We start from the raw sequence: 12677 nt of genomic DNA, 5'->3' as shown, positions 1-12677 counted from the left end.
AGAAAAATGGCGTTAGAACGATCAAACACGCCCAACTTGGTGACGCAACAATCGAATGTAATAAACGAGGTACCAAAATATACAGGGTGAGTCGGGAGGATCGTGCCAAGCTTCAGGAGCGTGTTGTACATGAAAAATAAATGTAAAAAAACTCAAATGTTGTCATCCGATTTTCGTTTGTTTAAAAGTTAAAGCGTAAATAAAATTAAAACGTAAAGGTTAAGCAACATTTAGACGAAACGTTTCCTGGACGTTGGATTGGTCGTGGTGGCCCTGTTAGTTGGCCTCCAAGGTCTCCAGACCTCACACCACTAGACTATTGCTTGTGGGGTTGGTTTAAAACTGAAGTGTACAGAGTAAAAGTGGACACTCAAGATGCGCTAATTCAACGCATTAGAAATGCTGCAGCTGCCATTAAAGAAAGACATGAAACAATCAGGAGCGCAACGAATGCTCTTCATAGACGAAGCCGAAAATGTTTAGAAGTTAATGGCAACATTTTTGAACATTTACTATGATATTCAAACATTAATTTATGGAATTTCTTATGAAATTTATAATTTTTTTAAATTTTATGTTTTAATTTTATTTACGCTATAACTTGTAAACAAACGAAAATCGGATAACAACACTTGAGTTTTTTTACATTTATTTTTCATGTACAACACGCTCCTGAAGTTTGGCACGATCCTCCCGACTCACCCTGTATAGAGAACAAAAAGTGTTTTAACACGGTCTGCCATTTACTCCCCTAATCATTTAAGATATTCGTGAGAGTGGCTTTGCGGGGTGGAAAGTTGAAAAGGGCGCAGTGAATTCTGCATGAAAGTTATTCACCCTCGATAACACAATTAACAAGTGCTGGCGATTTTTGAAAATTATCCCCTTTCGAGATAATGGGGGTGACAAGTTTTCAAAATGACGTTCTGTACAGCCAGACAATTGGCAGTGCCGAAGTTGCTTCGAGGCAGCTTCTTGGGTGTTGTTCTCAATCCGAGCTTACAGCGTAGGAAGGAACATTGACATTCTCTCGGAGAAGCTCAATTAAATCTTTTCACGATCTCTAACATATTTTCCAGTGTATTGCTGTGCGGGTGTTAAGTAGTCCATTTTCCACTCACATATTGCATACTCAGTGCATGTGTAGGTCCATTGAATGTTTGAGTCGCACAGTGGGGCAATTCGAGGGATCACTGGAATTAAGTACGGGGATGATATGGCGTCTCTATTTATTCCGGTGTGTTTATTTGAAGAACAGGCCCTATTGTCGATTTTTTCTTTTTTTTTCCCTTAGGAAATAACGCCTCACACACCAATAGAACTTGCTGAAGCGTGGGAATTGCACGCCATTCTCAGGCAAAAGCTAACTAAGAACGGCATTCACCCTTCATTAGGGGCTAGGACGAAAAGTTTTGTTAACAATCCGGTGGCAAATCTGTTGCCGTCTTCGGTACATAAGGAAAAAATATTTAAAAAACTAAAAAAATAATTGAACCGAACCATATGGATTGTAATTATGGAAATATGTGAAATGCTGCGAAAATTTCTCGTCTCAATCGTTGAAGAATGACCGAGTATCGATCTCATGCTGAGAGACATGACAATAATACGAGGGGCAAACAGAATTTACTCCCTGCATTCTGACCCGTAAAAAGGCGTAGGGATGATTCGTGGACTCGAGGTTTTTCCAGTTCTAGTTAACTCACATACATATACTGTTTTCGTAATTGATTTTAGACCATTTTACTGGAGAAGCTCTTCGATCAGTTTTTGATAATGTGTAGAACGCTGTAGGATTGCGCAACACTGTACGATGACTCACATGAATTAACTATTGACTATTGAGAATTGATTGAGTACGGCCCCAACTCGTAAAGAGCATGATCGCTCCCTGTACAAAGTTCTATTCGGACTACGACCATAGAGTTTCCACCTGCAGCTTAAGAAGCTGAAGTTTATGTCTCTTCAGAAATTTGAATCTAATTGCTTGCGAAGAGAGAATCGGAACTAACGAGACGAGAATTGGAGCTATCAAGTGTTTCTGACCAGAAGAGAAGTTCGTGCTTTTCTGAAAATGGTCGACTATTTTGGAAAATTGGTTTTCTTCCGAGAAAAATTCTACAATACTCATTAAAAATAATTTCACAAAGCCAAAAAGGTCTCAGTGCCGTTAGAGGTGTACTTATCAAATTAACTCCCTTTTGTCTGTTGATTTTGATCCACGGCATAAGCTCTTAGTGGATGTCGATGCGTGTCACAGAGACTTTGCAGCAGTCTTATTGCCAATGGATAAATCCCCATCAATCAAAATCTCAGCACAAATAAAAGATTGAGAGATCATACTACAACTCATCTTCAATGTTTGGCTACTCTTCCAACTGGATATTACTTTGATATCGAATATATGTGTCCGACAAGATGATTTCGGCCATGCGATGCGTTATTTCATATAATTTAGGATGTCAGAAATGAGGCCAGCGATCCAGAAATGAACCAAGTTATCACTACCGTGCAAACCAACAATCGACTGGAAAAGATTACGCCGAAAGTAGAACATGAAACTGAGGCCGGATGTGAAACGTTCTACCGTTTTTTCAATGGTTCCTGGAATTCTCTTGCCTGAAGAACAAGCTATTATCCCACTGAAATCCCGCCAGTTTGTCTTAGAGCGTTTACGCCATGGAAATTCCAAAATTTCCCGTATGAGACATATAGCTCGCGATTATTTCTCAAAACTGGATACACCATCCGATGTTGAGAATAATATCAAAATCGGCTCACAGCGTACGATCCATGCTTCGCATTGAATTAAGAAATCTCCACACCCATGCCTGGATGCTGGTAAGCTTTAGTCGTGAATCTACTTATACTTTGGGGAACCGCAGAGAGTTAAAGCCTTTCTGGTGACCGCAAAGAGTGACCCTTGCCACTGCAATGCAGAATGGATTTCCCCGGTTCTGCAACAGCTACACTTTTCGATCCAAGGAAACTTGCAGCGGTTCGGTACACCTGATGTTAGTGCATTAGTTATCGTTTTTCTTCCGATTAGTGCGTGACCGTGCAAAAAGTACTTTCCTCACGCTTTGCCCTTACCTCACGTCAATGTTCTATTGCGAAATAAGCTCGAAATTGTGGTATTTATTCCCAATACCTGAGCTATTATTGTTTTTAATGTTGAGGAAGGCCCTCTGGGGTAGCTACAATTTCCGAAAATTCCTTTTGTTGTCTGCAATTACGGGCCAACAAACGTGGTTCCATTATGTGACTGTTTTAACTCCAATTCCGCCGAAAATGTTGCTACGTTTACGTCTGAAATATTATTTCGTTCGACTTTTATTGTCGCAGATGAGCGTTTGGGGCAGCTACAAGTTTACAAATTTTCAAAACTTATTAAGAACAACGTAATAAAGGCAAATTAAGGTGGGTTAATACAGAAATTTAATTTAACTTGACAATTAATCTAGCTCTATTAAACCTAATTTAACTAAACTTTTTAAAATCCTACGGAGGGAGATTATAATTAATTAAATTTTGTTTTTTTTTTTTTCAGTTTAAGTGTCGAAAAGTCAAAGCCCAATTAACTTTAACAAGAGCAATAGCCAATTTCTTGATTTCCATGAAATTAAAAAGCGGCAAAAATTGCCTGGACTGATCTATCGACCTCATTAAAGCCGGGAAACTTTTGTTGATAAGTGACGGGAAAATTAATAATTTGATACATTCGGAACTTAACTTCATATTTAATTACTCGTACCCTAAATAAATTGTAAGCAAGCCCGAGGCCTTACGTAAAGCCATTTTCCCAGTTTTTCTCGCGTCTCGCTTTCATTTTATTGCCACGCCAACCATTATGATAAATCGAGGCTTTTCTGATGGGTTGAGTTAATGCCAAAAGGTTGGCTTTCTAGGGCCTTTGTAATTCCCTCTGTCTGGGTCAAGGCTCCCCGTGAGGACTTCCACTACAAACGGCCATTAATACATGGAAAAATAACCAGGAGCGTGCATCGTTGTGGCTTTATTCAAAGTTTCTCCTTGCTAAAAAAATCAAGGTGATAGTTACTAATTTATCGAACAAATCAAGGCACTTAAAACATTTGATCACGAATTTAACGTTTCATTAGTATTGTGCGTAAACAAGGTCAGCCCACCATATATTAACAGCGAACTACCCACATGAAGCATATTACCGAAATGATCAGGTTTGAATGCGAAAAGAAGTTAGTTACTGCTTATTGCAGATAACCAATTAAGGAAGTGCATGGGAACAATAAACGTTAAAACACGCTCATTATACATCCTGATAGAATTTCCCTTATTACTGCATACAATCATGCGTCGGTGATAGCTTGCGATGATTAATGTTTGTTTATTTTTTGCAGGAAACATTAGCGCCGTGTTTATCTACAAATGGAAGGGAGAAGAGTTAGCCAAGTTATCGGAAAATGACTCGACTGTATATGTGCACATTACTATAGCGGGGCATTCGGCTTCCAAGACTGCCAACATCAATAGGTAACTGATCGTTTTAAACAGGAACCGGTCGATATTTGACAGCGGTACCACGGTGCCAATCGATAAACGATCGAAATCACGCGTCCGAAGAATTATTCGCGAACGCTAAAAACGAATTTTGTCCATCGAAATATCTAATTGTTCCCGCTGTGCTGCCACCGTCCCTCGCAAATGAAAAATCCTGCTTCCGGAACTCGCAGCCGTCATCGTCTATCGCTTGTGATTAGACAGAAACAAAAAATACCGTAAATACGTAACGTGTAATACGTAATGTAATACTGTGCTCCTGCCAATAGTCCTGTTTGAGATGTTCGACGGAGGAGCGTTAGTTCATTTGAACGATCGTGCAGGTATCATTGCAAAATTGTAAGTGGGACAAAATCCAAAATTAAAAGAACGAAATTGTGCAATCGCCGTCGAAAGCAGAAAGGTGAATTCAGCACCGAATTCTGAGCATGATATTTGGCTTACGCAAGTTGAGTCACATTCGAATTAAGCTGAAGCGAATCTTGCGATCGAATGTGAATTATTACATGACGAGTCACTTCGTGGATCAGCAAAAAAATAAACTTATCAGGAAGCATCTAATATCTACTAATAATGAATCCGCTCTTGAAATTCAAGTTATTTCTTTGTTCGCCGCGATTACGTAAATCTTATCGCCCAATCCTTGAAACACTGATTAATCGAAATACATTAATGAAAGACTACATAGTCGATATTAATTATACATACCAGATTGAATTGATCACAGATTCGTAGCCTCGAATTTAAATAATTTTATTTTGAACGGCTATTTTTGGATGCAATAAAAAGCCCATAAATATCTGTCTCCTCTGTACAGGACACTCCGCAAATGTACGGCTTAGCTTTAAGGGAAAACCTTTCGTGCCAAATCAAGGAAAATATCCTATAGACCTTGTCAAGCGAATTCGTCGTTTGGCTTGTTTTCAAAATTAATAATTTTAATCATTTATATTCGAGTTTAAAATGCTTAAAAATGGAACAGCGGAGAATCAGTTCTCTCATGTTATCGTTAAATGAGGCCAGTCCGCGTTACGCCCGCTTCGTCCTCAACAGGTTTACAATTTCCTTCAATTATTTTGAGGGATCAGCTACTTCATGTGAAAACTCATTGGCGTAACGCGTATGCACCTTCAACTGTGGCAAAATGAAAAAAATTAAAGTGATTTTATTCGTTTTATTGTTGCACGGGATTAGCCCCCACCTCGACGCGAGAGAGAGTTTAGAATTCGATTTCAATCTGGAAAACGAAGGGAGATGCGACAAAAACTAATGGAAGAAAAAACGCGTATTCACTAAAGCAGCACATAATTTTAATTTCACATCCTGCATTTTTGGATTTTTTCCCAAATTCACCCCAAGAAATGTCCCCTTGCCGTTGCGCCGCACGTTTAGGAAACACCCCGTATCGACCTAGCAGGTTGTTTATTCGGACACCACGATTGTCACGCACACACACATTTTATAACTTTATAGCTATAATATCAGATGTTTATTTAAACAATTGATGCAGTCGAATATTGTTATGATTCCACATTATCAATTCACCGTAAAACGTCGTAAAAATGTTCCCAATCTCTTCTATTTACAGTGTAAAATAATACAAAAGGAAAACAATTTCGCATATGCTTAAAATTTAATTCCATCAAAATCTGTGGAAAAACGTACTCTAGATCCAGTTGTGTATTGCACTTGTGACTAAGAGTGGTACAAGATAAAGAGCTGTTTATTACGTTCTCTTCAAATTATCAGTAGTCTTGTTAGAGTGTACACGATAAGTGGCAGTAACTAGAGGTGGCTCACATATGGATAATGCATTTTCAGATGTTGTCAAGTAAGTTAGAGACTATGCACAGTATGTAAAAGACGGTGACATATGGTCAATCTCCGCACGTGAAGCCAAACTCTAGTGCATGCAGAGCTCATAACAAACCGCGATTCAACAAATTTGTATCAAGTTAGAGCGTTATTCGCACTCGTCGTATTGCATAATTGTCGTAATATTTCTTTGAATCTCCGCGGAAATCGACAAAGGTATTGACTATCAAATAGTTTAAACAAAATTATAAACAAATATTTTGGTCGAGGCTTTCCGGAAGCCGTTTTTGGTCACCTCAATTTTGTGCACCAGCCCAACAGTCTTCGCCATTGACATTGCCAGAATTCAACGATCGCAAAAAACCGAATCAACCCTGAACTCCACGCATTTATTCACTACCTCAGCGTAATTTAGCTCAGCCAATTATTTCCTTATTGTTGTAACAACTTTTGTATTAAATTACTTTTTGCAATTTAAATTTAATGGGACAAATAGGTTACGTTAGGAAAAAATTTGATTTTATAAGTAAGTTCATTTCCATAACAGCTCAAGCATACCATAGCATCTCCAGTGCCTGATTATTAATTCACGTAATGGCTCAATATCCTCCTATTTAGATAGGAACAAGGCTGCACATTTGCAGATTCCTCCGGTTGTTTGCCAGACAGGAAATCGTTGCTACATTTAGGTTCTATAATGGTTTCGCATTATTTTACAACGTTCACCTTGGGATAGTTTAATTACGTTCGCAGGTGACCCCTTTAATGGAATTTCCATTGAGAATGATATTCGTTATAGGTTCGATCACGGTCCGAGTTGCGGTTTTAAGGTTTTGAGGCCATTGCAATAGCAACTTTTACTCGCGATAAAAGAAAAGAAACAATGGACCTGCTTTCATGCGGCACAACGTGTTACTTCCTACATTTTGGGTATAATTAGAATTTTATTCGACTAAAGTAGCTCGCTCACTCTTTGCCTGGTCAATAATGCATTTTTTTCCCATTCTGCAGTGTTTCCATTTAACATACCAAACGCTGAAACGCAATATTATGTACATGCTAATTAAAACAACATTTCCTAAAGTTCAACGCTAAGAGACATTCACGAAATGGAAGTATTAAAAGCCGTTTAATATGTTTTCGCTCATGCAATGGGGAAATATCAAGATTGGCCAAATATTTACTAAGGAAGATTAAATATAGGTTTATGGGTCATTTAAATTTCCTAATTCTACTTTTTGGGGTAGTCCGACTTCTAGTTCTCAGACTTGTTGAATGAATGATTAACGCGGTAATTCGAACAATTTTTAAGAAGAATCTCTGAGGGTTCTACAATAACGGAGGCCACAACGAAGGGAAACGCTCCCACCTCAGAAACCAGAGAATATTTAATAATAACAATAACAACAATAATAATCTCATTGACAATTTACTCATCTTCTAATTTCTTCATTTGCGACATTAAAAAAAAAGTTAAAACTGGAGCCCCCTCTCAGTTTAGGAGTAAAACTTAAAAATTGCCTCGTTGCCTTCTCCAGCATGATTCATTCGCTCGCACGTGGCATGAACTTCCTTATTTTAAATGGAAATCTCCAACTTTTTTTGACAGTTTTGGATTTCTCATTAAATTTTAAGGCCAGTTTATCTAAGATGTCTTATCAATAAAATTTACCGTTTTCAAATTATTCCGGAAATTTTAGACATTTTGCCAGCTCCGAGGATCCACTGGAATCGGGCTAAGAGAGGCTCGAAAGGACCTAACAAGCTACGTTTCGACTTATTTGATTTTGGAAAAAAGCCCTCCACAACCCCAGAAACGCGCCTCCAAATTCGCAGGATTTCAAACATCAATAATTTGTTTATTTCAAACGGAATGTCCCAATTTTCTCGACGGCATCGCGTTCAGGATTTAAAAATTTACAACTTTTGTTAACACGACTCTATCAATAAACCTGACCGCTTCTAAGTTCCCGAAAATTGCCCCCTTTTATGGCTCAAGTCTAACCGTTCATGATAACTTTATGAATTATGTCACCAAATCATGATATTTAACAAAAAAAAGAAAAACTGCGATGATTCGAAAACGTTCATAATACATTTTTTGAACAGTTTAATCATTTTTTTGCATTTCTCAGAATGCCCCTCAATATCGTTCATTTCCAAAACGAGAAATGTGCTTTTTTGAATTTGATAAACCACCGGAAAAACGTATTAGAATGTATCGCAAAATATTTCCCGATTGTTCCATACCTAGATTTTGGAATTTTGAACACGATGCCGTTGAGAACATTGGGACATTCCATTTGAAATAAACAAAATGGTGATGTTTGAAAACGTGCAAATCAAGCAAAGGCACTTCACCTAAATTAACCTTAAAATTTAACTAGAAATCCAAAAAAAAAATGGGAAATCCTATTTGAAATAACGAAGTTTATGGAACGTGCGGAGGGGTGGATCATGCGGGGAAGAGCAACGAGGCCGTTCGTAAGCTCCACCCCTGAAATGAAGGGGGCTTCCCGATTGAATCTTTTATCTAATGTCAAAAATAAAGAAATTAGATGAAAATGAACTTGTTAATAGGACACCCTGTGTGTGTGTGTGTGTGTGTGTGTGTGTGTGTGTGTGTGTGTGTGTGTGTGTGTGTGTGTGTGTGTGTGTGTGTGTGTGTGTGTGTGTGTGTGCAACACGATTTAAGAGCTTCTGCATTCGCTATTTTGTCAAGAAACATTCCCGTTGCAATAATATCAAATTTAATCGGTTTTGTTATGTCTGGCAGATTGTGTAACCAAGAAACAACAATAATCCAATTTAAATTTTGCGGAATAAGGTAGAAACTGCAAGGCGAAACCAAATAATAATATGTAGTAGCGATAATTATATTATTATTTCATATTTCAACGAGTAATTATGCAACAAGTAATCATTTCAAGGCGAAATGAGTTATGTGTCTGAACCATCTACTTCTATCTAGGGTATAAGACGCTCTTCACCTACCTTTTATTTACTTTTATCAATTTCATTTTAGGACCTCTGTGCTCTTCGTGTCCATAACTTTCATAGTTCTTATGATAATATCCTTGACATGGTTGGTGTTCTACTATGTACAGAGGTTCAGGTACATCAGAACCAAGGATAAATTAACAGTAAGTGTTGGCTTTTGCGTGTAATGATATTATGACATGAGTGATTGATTTTTTAGAGGAAACTTGGAAATGCAGCCAAAAAGGCCCTGTCTAAAATTCCTACGAAGAGTCTTAAGGCTGATGATAAGGTAAGCAATAATTTGTCTCCACTTCTACAGAATTAAAAGGTTTTGAGCGAAACACTCCGGCCCGAAAGCAAGAACACATGTTATCATTAAAACTTTGTTTTTCCCTGAGAAATCCTACGAATCCCACCTTCAACCTTGACATTTTTAAGGGCAATTCCTACAACAACCCTCTGTACTCAATTCCCGACAAATTGGAGGTTTCGGAAACTCCCACTAAATTACGGTTGTTTTGATTAGAGCTTCGCTTTAATATTTCTGTTTAATGACATACCCTCAAATTTCCGTACCAATGTCCATTGCGAGAAGTGGGATTTGAGGGACACTTTCCTTACCGGAAATTCAAGTTAGAAAGTACGTACAACGACTTCGCAAGGCTAATCACTATAATAATAGCATTACGTTGTAATAAATAAAATTTCACTGCACTCCACAGGACTTCGGGGAAAGTTGAATAATAATCATCATTAAAGGTCGCAGAATTTCACAATAATTTACCTTTGTGCTTTTCAGGAAATACAAGGAGACGGAGAGTGTTGCGCTGTTTGCATAGAACCGTATAAATTAAGCGACACATTAAGAATTTTACCTTGTGGGTAAGTAGTTGTTTATGTTAGCAAAAACTGCATTTCCTGTACTATAATGGTGTCCAAACTAGACTGAGCTGAGACTAATTTATGTCTTCATGTTAAGTAGGTGCTAGACCACACATTGCGTCCTCTCAAACCGCAAATAAGACATGGCTCGGTCTTTTAATGAAACCAGGCGTGTACGAACTGACCTTAAATTTGAAATGCTAATTTACTTGCTCATATTTCCTTATTTTTTGTTTTTTATGTCTGCACAAAAGGATTGTTGTTATTCGACATTTAAACTGCGTCTTTATGTCTCACATACACGTAGGCTTCCTACCGAGAAGCTAAATGTTTATAACTCGAGTTCCATATGAATTTTATTTTATTTTATTTTTTATATTATTAATTTATAATATTATTTTATTTCTCGGTACGAATTAATATTATTTAAACAGTCAATAGTTCACAAATAAAGCAATATCCGAGAAATTTCTAATGTCGATAACCATGTGGACGTGACGACTATTTTAATAGTCACTTGATCGTATGAGAATTGATTCTATTGTGAGGAAATCGTTATTGCAGGTCGAACAAAGGAGCTCTAATTATTATTAGTATCCTATCTTGACCTTAGTAGAAAATATTGTCTGTAACATTAATTAACACGTTTAAAAATACACAGAGCGTCCCTGGAATGTCCGCACAAAGCTTGACTTAAAAGTATTTAACCAAAAATGAGGCGGTTCGGGCTAACTTATCTCGTTTTGCAGCTACAGGGTGCTAAGATTTCCAAATTCATATCGTTTTTCAAAATAGTTGCTAAACACATTTATCGATTTTCACTAATTTTAGAACTAAGAGTTCCTACATAAATTGGGGTTTTGATGCAAGCGGAGTCTTTTTTAATGCGTGGAAATATTTCAAATTTCGTGTGGTTCGGAAATAAAAGTTGGTATTTTCGTTATCCCTTATATTAATTAGTTTTCCCCCCGTCACTGGCTTACTTTATTTTGAAACTTTTTTGCCTCTTGGAAAATTTTCTCCAGGCATACAGTTTTGCTACAAAAACTTATTTACTGCACCTAGCAATTCATCATTATTGTTTAACCGGGGCGCAAATATGAAAAAGTTCAAATTCTAAACAACTACTAACTTATTTCATATCTTATAACAAACATTCAGTGTTCAAATCGATTCAAAAAACTAATCTGTACTTTGAGCATCGAGTCGGGCTTTTTCTAATATTGCATTCACAACAATGATGAATTGCAAGGTATCGTAGATAATTTTTTTGCGGAAAAGTTGTATGTCTGGAGAAAATTTTGAAAGAGGCAAACTGTTCCAAAATAAAGTCATATTATGGCCGAGAAATAATTTAAGTCATTTATACGAGGGGTAGCAAAAATTCAAATTTTATTTCCGAATCACATGCCACTTTTCTATTTTCATTCATTGAAGAAAGATCCCGTTTACGACATAAGACTCAAAATTTTGTAGTAACTCTTAGTTCCAAAATTAATGAAAATTGATAAAAGCGTTTAGCAAATATTTCGAAAAAGCGATATTAATTTGGAAACTTTGACGCTCTGTAACAGCAAAACGAGCCAACATTGGATATGGGCAAGTTTGCCTAGAATGCTTGATTTTTGGTCAATACATTTTTGGTCAAGCTTTGTACAATCATTCTAGGGACAACCTGTATAAACGTATGCACGGAGAGATACCATGCAAGGTTGCTGACTGATAGGAAATGGACTAGGAAGCTTAAGTCGGATGTCTGTACAGCTATGCTTGGGAATAAGTACCGTAAATTTAAATGTAACCACAGCTTGATTAAACATAGAGAACAGTAATATATGTATGGAAAAGTTGCTTAAGCGGGATATAGAGTGCTAAAGTTTATAGAGTTTTTCAGTTTGTGCTTTACAGGACTTTTCCTGTGATTGGGAGAACCGACAGGATGATCCTAAAAATCCTGGTCTATCGCACTGGGGTCAAAAATCCAATTTTGCTCAAATTTGCTAACGTTCGAAAACCAACATAAAGTTACTTATACTCCAAATTTCAGCCAATTATCGCACGAACTGAATGAGATGTGAAACTAATGTTTAAAAATCGAAAAATTTTATTAACCAATGAATTTCGTTAACTGAGCATTTGCATAATGTTATGTTGAACCAATTTTCTTCATATATCTTATCAAGATCGGTTACAACTAAATTTACGATAGATATTTATTTCTGGGACACCCTGTATAGATATAAAGTAGGTTCGTCAAGGCTGCATTTTAAAATTAATTCGGGTTAGATTTAGCAATACACAGTGATAAAAAACAAAGTTACTTATCTACCAAACTGTTAATTTTTCGCAGGAAATATCGTACATCGTAGATTTTGCGAACGAAATAAGAAAAATATTAAAGTAAAGTCTCTCTATACCTATAATATCTATTCAATGCGACTGAACAAATACTTTATTTC

The 12677-nt window shown here is 37.0% G+C and overlaps 1 protein-coding gene across 1 annotated transcript in view; it reads left to right on the top strand.

Moving 5' to 3' along the window:
- LOC136345490 (E3 ubiquitin-protein ligase goliath-like) overlaps nucleotides 1-12677 on the top strand; it is a 41306-nt gene that overhangs the window by 25591 nt on the left and 3038 nt on the right. Inside the window, exons 5-8 of the mRNA XM_066293835.1 lie at nucleotides 4380-4512; nucleotides 9380-9497; nucleotides 9554-9625; nucleotides 10136-10218. Of these exons, the coding sequence (XP_066149932.1) occupies nucleotides 4380-4512; nucleotides 9380-9497; nucleotides 9554-9625; nucleotides 10136-10218 (406 nt within the window). The remainder of the gene's footprint in view (nucleotides 1-4379; nucleotides 4513-9379; nucleotides 9498-9553; nucleotides 9626-10135; nucleotides 10219-12677) is intronic.

The sequence above is a fragment of the Euwallacea fornicatus genome, chromosome 20 (assembly GCF_040115645.1).
Source record: "Euwallacea fornicatus isolate EFF26 chromosome 20, ASM4011564v1, whole genome shotgun sequence".
Lineage (NCBI taxonomy): Eukaryota > Metazoa > Arthropoda > Insecta > Coleoptera > Curculionidae > Euwallacea > Euwallacea fornicatus.
The sequence above is the reverse complement of the archived record's forward strand: the minus strand, read 5'-3'. Positions and strand labels throughout refer to the sequence as shown.